Raw genomic sequence first — 12640 nt, 5'->3', positions numbered from 1 at the left:
AGAGGGAACGGGAGTTCCTATGAAAGGTCAGTGTAACTGAGGTGTAAATCCAGTGTCACTTGCTTAGGCTTATTAACTGTGGATGAGAGGAGTAAAATGAGTTACAATCAGCCTGATAAGAAGAATTTTTTCTTTAAGCAATTAGAGGCAGTGGCTTTTTTCTATATTTTGTTTTGTTTTAAATCATAGTAGTTTCGAATCCTGATGCAAGGTTGCAATCAGAAAAACGAAGGTAAACAATCAAATAGGTCCTCTCTGTAAAGGCAGAAACTGTGCCGCCAATCTTCAGGCATCACCTTATAGGTTTTAATTGAATTCCTCTAATGAGAAGCCAAGCCTTTAAGGGAAATGTGAGCAGGAGCTAGAACAGCTATGGTAAGAGGACCTGATGTTAATTTGAAAATGCCAAAGCTTCAATTTATATCCACGGGTAGCATGGAACATGGGCTTTTTTCCCTTTTTCTTCTGCCAGGGTAGTAGCGGTGACTGAAGGGGTGGAAAAGGAAACATCTTCCTTAAAAGGACAGCAAAAAACAGAAAAACAAACCCACGGCCATTGAGTTGATTCCAACGCACAGCAACCCTAGAGGACAGAGTACAAGTGCCCCACAGGGTTTCCAAGGCTCTAAGTCTTTACCCAAGCAGATCGCCACCGTGGAGCAGGTGGGAGTTTCGAACACCAGACCTTTTGGGTTAGCAGCTGAGTGCTTAACCACTGCGCCACCAGGGCTCCTTTAGAAGAACACAGGCACCTTTTGAGTTAGAGACTTTGAAGGCAATGCAAGACAGACCTGGGAGCCCTCCAAATTGAAGGTCTGAGCGTTGTGGCAGAGAAGCATGACGTCCTTCTCCAGGTCACCCAGGCTCCGGTACTTATGATTACGAATTCTCTCCTAGAAGAAATTGGGAAGGAAACAGAGACAGAGGAGGATGAGAAAATGCAAACGTCACTGCTCGGTTAACAAAGCCTGATTTTCCCATTTGTCTCACGACCTACCACTATCCTGGGGGCGTGGGGCTTCAACTCCAGGGAGGGCTCTCACAAAGAACCCCCTCCCTTTAATGTTCCTTCCTGTGGGGTGGGGGGAGGAAGGAGCGTATGACGGGAGACAGGAAGAACAACGGGGAGAAAGTCTGAAACCTTCAATCAAATGCAATACGTTATAAGAGCTCTCAACATCATGATTAAATGTCATACACGTAAAGGCACAAGGTGATCCCAACCCTCCATGGTAAACCCCGGTGGGTGTCACTGGCGGTCAGACACAACCCCGCCGACAACTCCCAGTCAGAACCGTTTCAATGGATCTGCCATTTAAAAAAAAAAAAAAAAAGTTTGTAAATAAAATATCTACCTTTATTTTTTTGAAATCCACGGGCTTCCTAATTAATTCATAGTATTCTGGTAATTCTTTCCTTGATGGTAACTGAATGAAGACCTCGCTGAGCTGCCGCCCTGAACTGTGGGGTGGGGGAAACACACAGAAACAACACAGATCAAGCACTGCTCAGGGGAGGGCGTTCTTTCCAGAAAATGCCAATGAAGCAAATTACGACCCACACATACAGACATAAAATCAGTTGCTGTCGAGTCGACTCTGGCTCATGGTGGCCCCAAGTGTGTCAGAGTAGAACTGTGCTCCACAGGGTTTTCAATGGCTGATTTTTGGAAGTAGATCGCCAGGCCTTTCTTCTGAGGTGCTTCTGGGTGGACTTGAACCGCCAACCTTTAGGTTTGTCATCCACGGTTTGCACCACCCAGGAATTCCACAGACAGGGATGGGGCTCTTCTAATCGAGGAAAATCCCACAAATATACTGGAGATCAGTGTCCCTGGTGCTACCTTCAAAGTCACAGTAAAATGCCATTAGGGCCCCACCTCTGTCACACATGTGATATGCAAACTCCACTGTGCATCGATTTCTCCTTCAGAGCAAAGGTACAGTTTCATTTTGATAGAAATACTGAAAATATCTATTCAACCAAAATCACATTTTGAAATGAGTAATAATCAAATTGGTAGAATAAAACACAGAGACTCGAGTCCCATACTACTTTGTCCTTAAATTCACTCTGCAGAGAGGAAGTCATTCAAAACAATACGCTAGAATATACTCTGGAAATGCAATCGAGAAGCTTCTGCATGGATCTGGGGATGTGCCTATTTTTCCGGTTCTATTCCTTTTAGAGAGTTTTCCCCGCTGGAAGCCACACACGTACCTTGATTATCATATGCCAGAGGAACCCCTCCTCTCGCCTAACTGCGCTGCTGTGTGTTTGGAGCACAAAAAAGAGCAAACATATTAAGCGAGTGCAGGTGCCCCCTGTCCCAGGGATTAGGACTGTCCCTTCCCCCATCATGGGGTGTTTCTCTGAAGGCAGGTTTAATAGCCACAAATGCTTAGCATTCTTCAATCGTGAGACATTGGCTAGAAAGCGACAACACAAGCTTTTAACATCACTCAGAACTGGCAGCAGACAGGGCTAAAGGAACAAAGATATTCATAATTCAGGTGCAAGAGCCTAATACTAGCCTTGCATTATCCAGATCAATAACAGCTTGTCAGCGAGGGTAGAGCCATTTTTCACAAAAACCTCGCTCCTCTTAAGATGCCACCTCCACTTCGTCAAGCCAGAAACGGCACAAAAAATAACCCCAAGTCACTGCCGTGTACACTTCCAAAGGCGATTCTGGGAGGGTGCAAGAATGCGCCAAGGCAGTGGCACGGTTTGAGCGACAGTATGCTGTTTTAATCCGCCGTCCCAGTTGGATAATTAAAAAATAATCATAATGACAGTTATCATAAAAAAGGCATGCGCAGTAACTCACATGGTTGCCTAGCAACTGGTGGGGAACATGCCGAAGTGCAAAGGGGCTGCATAAATTAGCCGGAAACCCTCTGTTGAAGGCATGGGCGGGTTTTTCTGCTACGCTGGGTCACTCACTGTTTTATTTTTTAATGCGTACATGGGCCTCATGAATACTAAAATTGGGGGGAACGAGAGGTTTGCGAAGACCGCAGTTTTCTAGGGAATGGATTTTTCCATTATGGTGACAGGAACCAAGGTTCTCTCTTACCACCCCCCACCAACACCCCCCTACCTTTCCAGGGGGAGAAACGCATTCATCCCTCCATAAATTATACCCCGGAGTATGTGACAAAAGCTATTTTGTTTACTGTCATCTTGGACACAGGAACATGGTTTCTGGACCATTCTTTTTCTAACCTTTCTGAGATTTCTATAAGCAAACATTTCACCTGTTTGAAGATGAACATCTGAAAGGCAATGCGGGGAATGCGCAGATTTCAGTTTTTTATTTCTATCAGTGACTCCCTGATAATCAGCACTCCTTAACTTAGCATCAACCCAAAGTCAGACCCCTTGGTAATCCTCGATTCAACACCTGACCCTCAAGGACATCTTCACGGTGTCATTTTCCGCATTGCCAACAGATGGTGTCATTTTTCTATTGACGGATTACAGGCACATCTTTGCTTTGTATACCTGTGATGGGCATACTCTTAATTTCAACTGTGCTGTCGTTGGTAGGTGCAGTAGAGTTGGTTACGACTCATAGCAACCCCGTGTGACAGAGCAGAACTGCCCCATAGGGTTTCCTAGGCTGTAATCTTTATGCGAGCAGATTGCCAGGTCTCTTCTCCTGCAAAGCCACTGGGTGGGTTTGAACTGCCAACCTTTCGGTTAGCAGCCGAGCACTTAACCATTATACCACCAGGGCTCCTCTCAACTGTGCTACTAGTGAAATAAGCAGTTTGGAGCCACTTGGAGCCCTGGTGGCGCAGTGGTTAAGAGCTCAGCTACTAACCAAAAAGTTGGCAGTTCAAACTCACAGCTGCTCCTTGGAAAACCTGTGGGGCAGTTCCACTCTGACCTATAGGGTCGCTATCGGAATCAACTCCACAGCAATGGGTTTTGTTTGTTTTTTGTTGGGGCCATCTAAGATACAACTATTTGTCTCTACTTGTCTGGAACAAAAGAGACAGAAGGAAACCAAAGACTCAGAGAAGAGAGTAGTCTACAGGACCGACAGTAGGCATGAGCTATGGCCTCATCTACCCTGAGACCAGAAGAACTAGATGGTGCCCGGCTACCACTACTGACCATTCTCATCAGGACCACATTATACGGATCCACAGAATGGGAGAAAAATGTGGAACAGAACTTAAATTCTTAAAAAGTCCAGACTTACTGGACCAGTTGAGACTAGAGGACTCCCCGAGACTATTGCCCTAAGTTACTCCTTAAACCTTAAACTGAAATTATCCCTTCAGGTCACCTTTTAGCTAAATAACAGATTGGCTCATAAAATAAAGAATATCACCCATGAGTAATGAGTGTCCTTAAAAAACAATCAACTATAAGAGACCAAATGGTCAAAAACGACTCTAAAGCAAAGATGAGAAGGTAAGGGGGTAGGGAAACCAGAGCACTGAAAATGGTACAACCAGAACGCAATGAATGAGAATAATGACACATGGTGGAAAATGTACCCAACATCACTTAATAATTTGTGTAGAAATTGTTAAATGGAATCTAATTTACTGGATAAAGTCTCACCTTAAACACAGTTAAAAAAAAAAAAGAAGTGACTTGGGCCAATGAAGTGAGAGAGTTTTCTAACAAGGGCCGGAACGGTCACAACAGTCTTGGTCTGACGTCTTCCTCCTCAGCCCTACAAATTCTAGACCCTATAAGAAGGCAAGTCCAGAGTCATCTTTGCTCATAAAGAAGAGAGCTGAATGTTCGGAGGCTCTGCGTCAATACCGTAAAATGAGAAACAAACGTACACTGTTTGGAAAATAAAGGCTCACTGCATGTCATCTTCCCCTCCCACTTCCTATTTCCCCTCCTAAGAACAGGCTGTTGTTGTCAGCTGCTGTCAAGTCAGCCTCCAAACTCTTGGAGACCCTGTGCACAATGGTTTCGAGACTATTGTGATCCACTTCGGGGCAGAATTCTTGCCTTCCACGTTGGAAACCTAGGTTCAATCCCCGGCCAACGCGCCTCATGCGCAGCCACCACCTGTCTGTCAGTGGCAGCTTATGTGTTGCTCTGATGCTGAACAGGTTTCAGCATAGTTTCCAGACTATGCTAGACTAGGAAGAAAGGCCTGGTGATCGACTTCAGAAAAATCAGCCAACGAAAACCCTAAGAACAGGAGAATGGGCAAAAGGATCTGGATACTAACTGAGAGGTCTTCTTGTGACTGTTGGTTTTTTTAACTTTATTCAAACTTCTCAGTCTGGCTTTCAAAGCCCTCCAGGATATGTCTCCACCCTCTGCAAAATATTGTGTCCTCCTGACCTTCTGCTCTTCTAATAAGGAAAGCCTCGCTCCTGTGGACCCCCAAGTACCCTGGCCAATTCCCCGTTCTATGACCCATGCCAGGTCTCTAAGCCTAACCCATCTCATACCCTATAACTGGAAGGTTCTCTATCCTTCTTCCCCTTCAAATATTTCATTGTCCATCCAAGATCAAGAACTCACCCCCATAAGAATGGAAAAAACTCCCCTAAATAATAACGATACTTACTCTCAATACTACACTGTTCAGAACTTAATGCTTCTATGTATGGGGATCTTTCTCCTTCCCCAAAGGGTGGCGAGTATTCTACCTGCAGTCAAAACCCTTCCCCCATAAAATGCAGAACAGAATTTCAAATTCTTATGGAAGCCAGACTGCCAGGAGCCACGGAGGCTGGGTGAACCCCCAAAACTACTGCCCTGAGATATCCTCAAACCTTAAAAAATATCCCCCGAAGTCTTCTTGAAACCAAATAATAGTCTAGCTTAACTAGTAAAGACTGTCTGCTTTGAGCATTATGCTCCTGTAAGAACCATCTATATAGGATCAAACTGACAATAGCAACTGTTAAGATCAGGCAGGCAACTTGGGGGGCAGTGAGTTTACATTCGTGGCAGAGGAACAACTCGGAAAAGGAGGGTGAGAATGGTTGCACGACTAGAAGAATGTCATCAATGTCACTGAGTTGGACATGTAGAAATCGTTGAATGGGTCTGTGTTCTGCTGTGTGCGTTCTCAATGACAAAAACTAAAATGAATTAAAGAACAAAACCCCTCCCCCATCGCTATCAGGGCGAAGGACGTGAGGGCCAGCTTGTCAGCAGGTCCTGGGTGACATCCAGCCTTTCCACGGCCCACAGGGTGCACTGGGGTACTAGGACCACTCGCCTATGGATTGATTGCTATGGTTAATTTATTTTTTCTTAAATGATAGGTTAAGAAAATAACCAAGAAAAAGCCAATAGCCTGATAAGAGTTTTGCATTCTCAGCATTTCCCTTTCAAACTGGAGTTGAGTGAAAACTTTTTCAATGTACCTTTTCTAATGTTTGTTTTCTTCCCCTGGTTCCGGAAAGTTTTTTTCTTTTAAGGACAGAACAATGGACTGATTGTACAATGGCTTTTGCAGAAAGCGTTCTGTTTCTACTGAAACGATTATTCCTACCCCAAGGTATTTTCCATTATGTCATTTTACACAATTTAAGGCCTAAGTGTACACTGTTAACCTCGAAACGCACCACTTCCCGTGACAGCTGCGCCCCGTGACAAAAGCGATACCCCCCTCCTCCAAAAAGGGTTCCACAGGCAGCGTATGATTTCAGAGCTATTTCTTACAATTCTCTCTCAGACTAAGAAGTGAGGCAGGAGGGGAAGTGGGGTGGAACCTAAAATATAAGTTTAAAGGGCCACATTGGATTTAGCAGCGATGACAGGTGGCACAGTGGTTAAGTGCTCGGCTGCTAACTGAAAGGTTGGTGATTCGAACCCACCCAGTGGCTCTGAGGGAGAGAAACCTGGCGATCTGCTTTTGTAAAGATGACAGCGTTGGAAACCCTATGGGGCAGTTCTACTGTGTCATACAGGGTGGCTATGAGTCGGAATCAACTCGATGGCAACAGATAACAGGGCTGGTAAACAAGCACATCTCCATGGAGGTGAGTGGGCACGGGAGCACTTGGCCGTGAGGGCTTGGAGTGTGAGAGAGAAGAGTCCTGCTGTTGGCATTGTCTAAGTGGTGCACAGCACACGCGCACACACCTGAGACACCACGGCTTAATCTGCCAAGCTTCACTGGGCAAGGAACTTTCCCTCCATTATCCCCATAAACCGAACGGGAAGAATCTCACGTCGACACTAACCAGTAACCACTTGTCATCGAGTCAATTCTGACTCATGCCGACCCCGTGCGTGTAAGAGTAGCACTGTGCTCCCGGGGTTTTCAATGGCTGATTTTTCAAAGTTAGACCGTCAGGCCTTTCTTCTGAGGCACGTTTGATGGACCGAAACATCCAACGTTTCAGTCAGCAGCCAAGCGTGCTAACCGTCTGTACCACCCAGGGACCCTTCTATACCGCTTCTACTCTAGAACGGTCAGTGCACACGTTAGAAATATTTCACAAGGATCAGCTTTGCCTATGATTAAATTTTAGATAGGGCTGGTGGAGTTCTGAATGCTGTGAACGCCAGCTAAGAAGCCCACTCCTTTAAACAGGAGAGCTGTTGCGGAGCTTTGTTTTTTGTAGTTTTTTGATTTTTCTTTTCACCTGCCCATGTTGCTAATTCTAACAGGATCTGTTGACCAGGATTCCTAATGGATGCTTTTGTAAAAGAGTTCTTAACTAAACTTGAAGTAAGTCTTATTTACGTGAACTAATTAATGCAAAAATATGGCTATCTTGCCTCCATAAAAAAATGATGTCATGATTTAGAATACACGCTTAGGGTTGGAAGGATTTTACAGAAAAGTGATTACAGCTCTAAAAGAACTGAATGTGGGAAATCATTTGGGAAGAACATTCTAAAAATTGGGCCAATGTCAGCGGGCAGCGAGTGAAAGTGTGCCGCTTCTCTTCGAGGTGAGGTTCCCGTGAAGTTTAAGACCTACCATTTAAAAATGCCTTCAGAGCACGATTGTTAGCTGCTGTGGAGTCAGCCCCCAACTCATGGCGGCCCCTGGCACAAGAGAGGAAACACTGCCTGGTCCTGCGCCATCCCCATGATCAGGCGTGCATCGGACTGTTCCCATCCCTAGCGTTTCATTAGCTGATTCTCAGTAGATTGCCAGGCCTTTCTTCCTAGTCTGCCTTAGTCTGGAAGTCCTGCTGAAACCTCTTCTGCATCATAGCAAATGTAAGCCTCTACCGACAGACAGGTGGTGGCTGTGCTTCAGGTGCACTGGCTGGGAATCGAACCCGGGTCTCCCGGATGGAAGGCGAGAATTCTACCACTGAACCAGCACTGCCCTCCAGAGCCCAGCAGCACCCCCGCTTACTCAGAGCCCCCAGAAGCCTGAGCCAGTCACAGGATGGGTGTTACAAACGCCTGCACTCAGTAGCCGCTGCTGAGCTCTCTCATCTGAGTCTCATAGAGAACCGATGGGTGATGATTCCTAACAAGCTTGGACATCTGATTTCTCCACCTTTCACAGCCGATAAGGAACAGCCGCAAAACAAAAGTATGGCGAGCAGACTTGTTCGGGCAGTGGGATCGGGAGCTGTTAAAATCACAGCAAGGGCGTTATGAACCGCAGATATACAATGTCCCCGAGTTATCTACAAAAATAAGGTGATGTCAGGTTAATGGTAGGAGACTGTACCAAAAACCAAAAACCAAACCCGTCGCTGTCCACTTGACTCCAACTCATAGCAACCCTACAAGACAGTAGAACTACCCCATAGAGTTTCCAAGGAGCGCCTGATGGATTCAAACTGCCCACCTTTTGGTTAGCAGTCATAGCTCTTAAGCACTGCGCCACCAGGGTTTCCATGGAGACTGTACAGGGCTCACTAATTCAGTAAGAAAGGCACCAAGACCTTATCAAGAGTCTTCCACATCATCCCCCCTGACATAGCACCGTGCTGTAGGTGACTCACGCTAGGCTCAAATAGGGATAAAGATTTACATGCAAAGGTGTTCACCACAACAGTATCTAAAACGATTAATAATTCAAAGCAGCCAAACTGTTTAACAACTGGGTTAAGGACAAGTAACAGAATGCTTGCTATTGCTACTGCTGTCGGGTCAGCCCCCAGTTCATGGCAACCCCACGCACTACCGAATCAGACCGTCATGATCCATAGGGTTTTTATTAGCTGATTTTTCAGGAGTAGATTGCCAGGCCCTTCTTCCTGGTATGTCTTAGTCTGGAAACTCTGCTGAAACCCGTTCAGCATCGTAGTAATGGAATGCTAGAGTCTAAAATGATGGGTTTTTTTTAATTGTGTGTTTTAAATTAAGAGAACGGGAAAACGCTTGTTATAGTAAGTGAAAAAATACAAGCTATCAAACTGTAAATGCAGTACAACTTCAACTAGGTTTTAAAGGAGGCATAAACAGAGGACTAGAAGAAGATATGCCATCACATAAATAAAACATTAATAATAATGTACTCTTATTCAACAAAATGAAGATTTAAAATCTAATGTAATTCAGAATCATATTACCCATAAATAAAGTAGGGCTCAAATACTTTTATTGGGTTATCTTCTTTGAAATGATGCTATAAGTCGAAATTCTAATTCGATTTTCCCAGAGAAACGACGTCTAAGGGTCATGTTGTTGTTAGGTGCTGTCGAGTTGGTTCTGACTCATAGCAACCCTGTGTACAACAGAATGGAACACTGCCCAGTCTTGTGTCATCCTCACAATTGTTGCTATGTTTGAGCCCACTGTTGCAGCCACTGTGTCAATCCATCTTGTTGAGGGTCTTCCTCTTCCTCGGTGCCCCTCTACTTTACCAAGCATTGATGTCCTTCTCCAGGGACTGGTCCCTCCTGATAACATGATCACAGTACACGAGACGAAGTCTCACCATCCTCACTTCTCAGGAGCATTCTAGCTGGATTTCTAAGGGTCATATAACCACCTTTTATTTATCACCACAAACAGCATGCTTCAATTAACCTCTTTCAGCCCTACCATACACAAAGCCAAGTAAATAACAAAAAATAACTACATAAAAATTTTATTATTTATACTGCAATCATTGGAATCTACAACATCAGAATAACTAAAGTTCCTGTTCATTTTCTCATGGAGCCCTGCTGGTGCAATGGTTAAACGCTTGGCTGCTAACCGAAAGGTCAGTGGTTTGAACCCATCCAGCGGCTCCTTGGGAGAAAAGACCTGGCAATCTGCTTCCGTAAAGATTATAGCCTAGAAACCCTATGGGGCAGGTCTACTCTGCCCTATAGGGTCGCTATGAGTCAGAACTGATTCGGCAGTATGACTGTGGTGGCTGGTATTTATTTTTCCGGAATTCCCTTGTTGGATGCATTACTACAAATCAGAAGGGTTCAACAGAATGTGAGATTCAGATAGGTTTTTTTTTTTTTTCCTTTGGATATTTTGAGGAGACTTTTTGAGACGTCCCATCACTTCATTTTTTAAAAATATTGACTTGGGATGTCTAGTTTCCACGCTTTTTCTCACGTGGTATTTCAGAACAGCTGGTTGTTGTTGGGTACACTGAGTCGATTCTGACTCATACTGACCCCATGTGACAGAGCAGAATGGCCCCACAGGATTCTCTTGGTGGTCATCTTTATGGAAGCAGATCGTCAGGTCTTTCTCCTGTGCAACCACCGGGTCAGTCTGAACCTCCAATCTTCTAGTTAGCAGTTGAGCGTTTAACTCTTGCACCACCAGGGCTCCTTCCTAACAGCTCGCGCCAGTATAGAACTCCACCTGTCGGTCTAAAGCTATAAAGGTGATGGATAGAAGACCTGCAGCCTCCACCGTCAGCAATTTCATTAGCTTCTGCCACCTCATCTTGTGTCCCTGGACCTGAGGGCAAGAATGTGACCCTTTCAAAAACATAAGGATCAACCTTCCCTTCCCCAGAATATACTATCCTTCCCCACCAATACCACTTCATGGTAAAAACGTATCAAAATGTGTCAAATCTTTTGGCTGAACGCCAGCAAACTCAAAGGCACAGAGCTTCTGCAGGCAAACAAAATCCAATGCCTCTCCATCTCAGCCCCCGTCCTGCATGTCCTTTTGTTCAACGGTGGGTTGTAGCAGGCAGCTGAATTCTTTCCTATAATGGCTGTCTTAGTAAATTCTTAAGGACAACACATGAAGGGCGACTGAAAAGGTATGAGACAGATTCTTCTCCCACGAACATACAAGAACGTAAAATATCCAAATAAGTGGTAGCTTTCAAAGCCATTGTCTTTTGATCGAAATGTGTTCAGAGTGGTTTTGAAGGCAGCTGATCTGCCTGCAGGAAAACCAGTCTTGTTCTTCCCAGCAGGGACTCCTTCCCTTCTCGTCAGAGGGTCACTGAGGCTGATGTTGGCCTGGGGCTTGACAGGCAGAGACCTCTGGGAGAGGGGCTCTGGGGCCAGGCTAAGGGGAGGCCTTCTGTGCCTCAGAAAGCAGACAGTCTAAGTTTATTTGTGGGCAGCCCACCTGCTGAGTGTGGGTATAATTAGCTCAGCACATAAAAATGTGTCAACATACCAGAAGTCAACACAGCCCATTCCAGTAAACATTTAAAAGCATCAATATTTGTGATGATGGCAAAAGAAAGTGCTGGAATCCACACTTCCATGAGCAGACTCCCTCTGGACTACATGCAGCTTCTGAGCGCTCATTCAGCATTTCCCAAATTGGGCTCCATGGAACACTAGCTTCATGGGTTATTAAGTGTCCCCTGAAAAGGGGGCACATGGGTCATGCAAGTTTGGGAAATACTGGATACCTTTCCACTAAGCCTTCCCAGAGCCTCTGGCACCTCCAAGACGGAGCTGCAGGACCACAGTCTGAAGACAGCGCTCTGGGAAGCACCGTCTAGACACCGAATGACTGCTGACCTCACTAGACTGCCGATGTTATTGCTCGCTGCCCTGGAGACGGCCCCAACACATGGTGACCCCGTGCACAAGGCCTGCAATGCTGTCTAATCCCAAGGCATCTCCATGATCAGTTGTGGACTGGACCGTTACGATCCACAGGGCTTTCACTGTGTGATTTTCGTGAGTAGATTACCAGGCCTTTCTTCCTAGTCTGTTTTAGTCTGGAAACTGTTCAGCATCATAACAACACACAAGCCTCCACTGACAGATGGGTGGTGGCTTCACAGGAGGTGCACTGGCTGGGAATCGAACCCAGGTCTCCTGCATGGAAGGTGAGAATTCTACCAGTGACCCACCACTGACCCTGAAGCTACTAATACACAAGAAGAACTTCCCTTCTCAAAAATATTGACTTGGGATGTCTAGTTTCCACCCTTTTCCCCACGTGGTATTTCAGAACAGCTGGCTGTTGTTGGGTGCTGTTGCATTGATTCTGAATATGATGTGGGGCCAAAAATAACAGATGCAGAGAATAAGAGAAGAAAGGCCCTTTACCTTCAAGTTTTCTAAACGTGCATCCACTTGGCCACATTACTGTTTCACGGCAATGTCCCCATTATCTAATTAGAACTACTAAATGCAAAAGTGCTCGGGCTTGAGTCACAGCCTCCCTACCCCGTTTAAAGAAATACCGAATGTCTGGTGCTAACGATGCTAAAAATAAATTCTGTCTAAAACGGCTTGTTGGCTGGTCCTGAAGGGACAGTCAATACTAACATAATCACGATGTC

General features: G+C 45.3%; 1 protein-coding gene across 5 annotated transcripts in view; it reads right to left on the bottom strand.

Annotated features, from left to right (window-relative positions):
- The window catches only part of LOC101354166 (probable global transcription activator SNF2L2), a 166224-nt gene that overhangs the window by 8329 nt on the left and 145255 nt on the right, over window positions 1-12640 (bottom strand). For all 5 annotated transcript variants that reach the window (XM_023728581.1, XM_023728580.1, XM_023728578.1 and 2 more), the window contains 2 exons: window positions 1356-1461; window positions 792-893 (listed from right to left, as the gene is read on the bottom strand). In XM_023728581.1, coding sequence (XP_023584349.1) covers window positions 792-893; window positions 1356-1461 — 208 coding nt within the window. The remainder of the gene's footprint in view (window positions 1-791; window positions 894-1355; window positions 1462-12640) is intronic.

This window comes from Trichechus manatus, unplaced genomic scaffold (assembly GCF_000243295.1).
Source record: "Trichechus manatus latirostris isolate Lorelei unplaced genomic scaffold, TriManLat1.0 scaffold00025, whole genome shotgun sequence".
Lineage (NCBI taxonomy): Eukaryota > Metazoa > Chordata > Mammalia > Sirenia > Trichechidae > Trichechus > Trichechus manatus.
The sequence above is the reverse complement of the archived record's forward strand: the minus strand, read 5'-3'. Positions and strand labels throughout refer to the sequence as shown.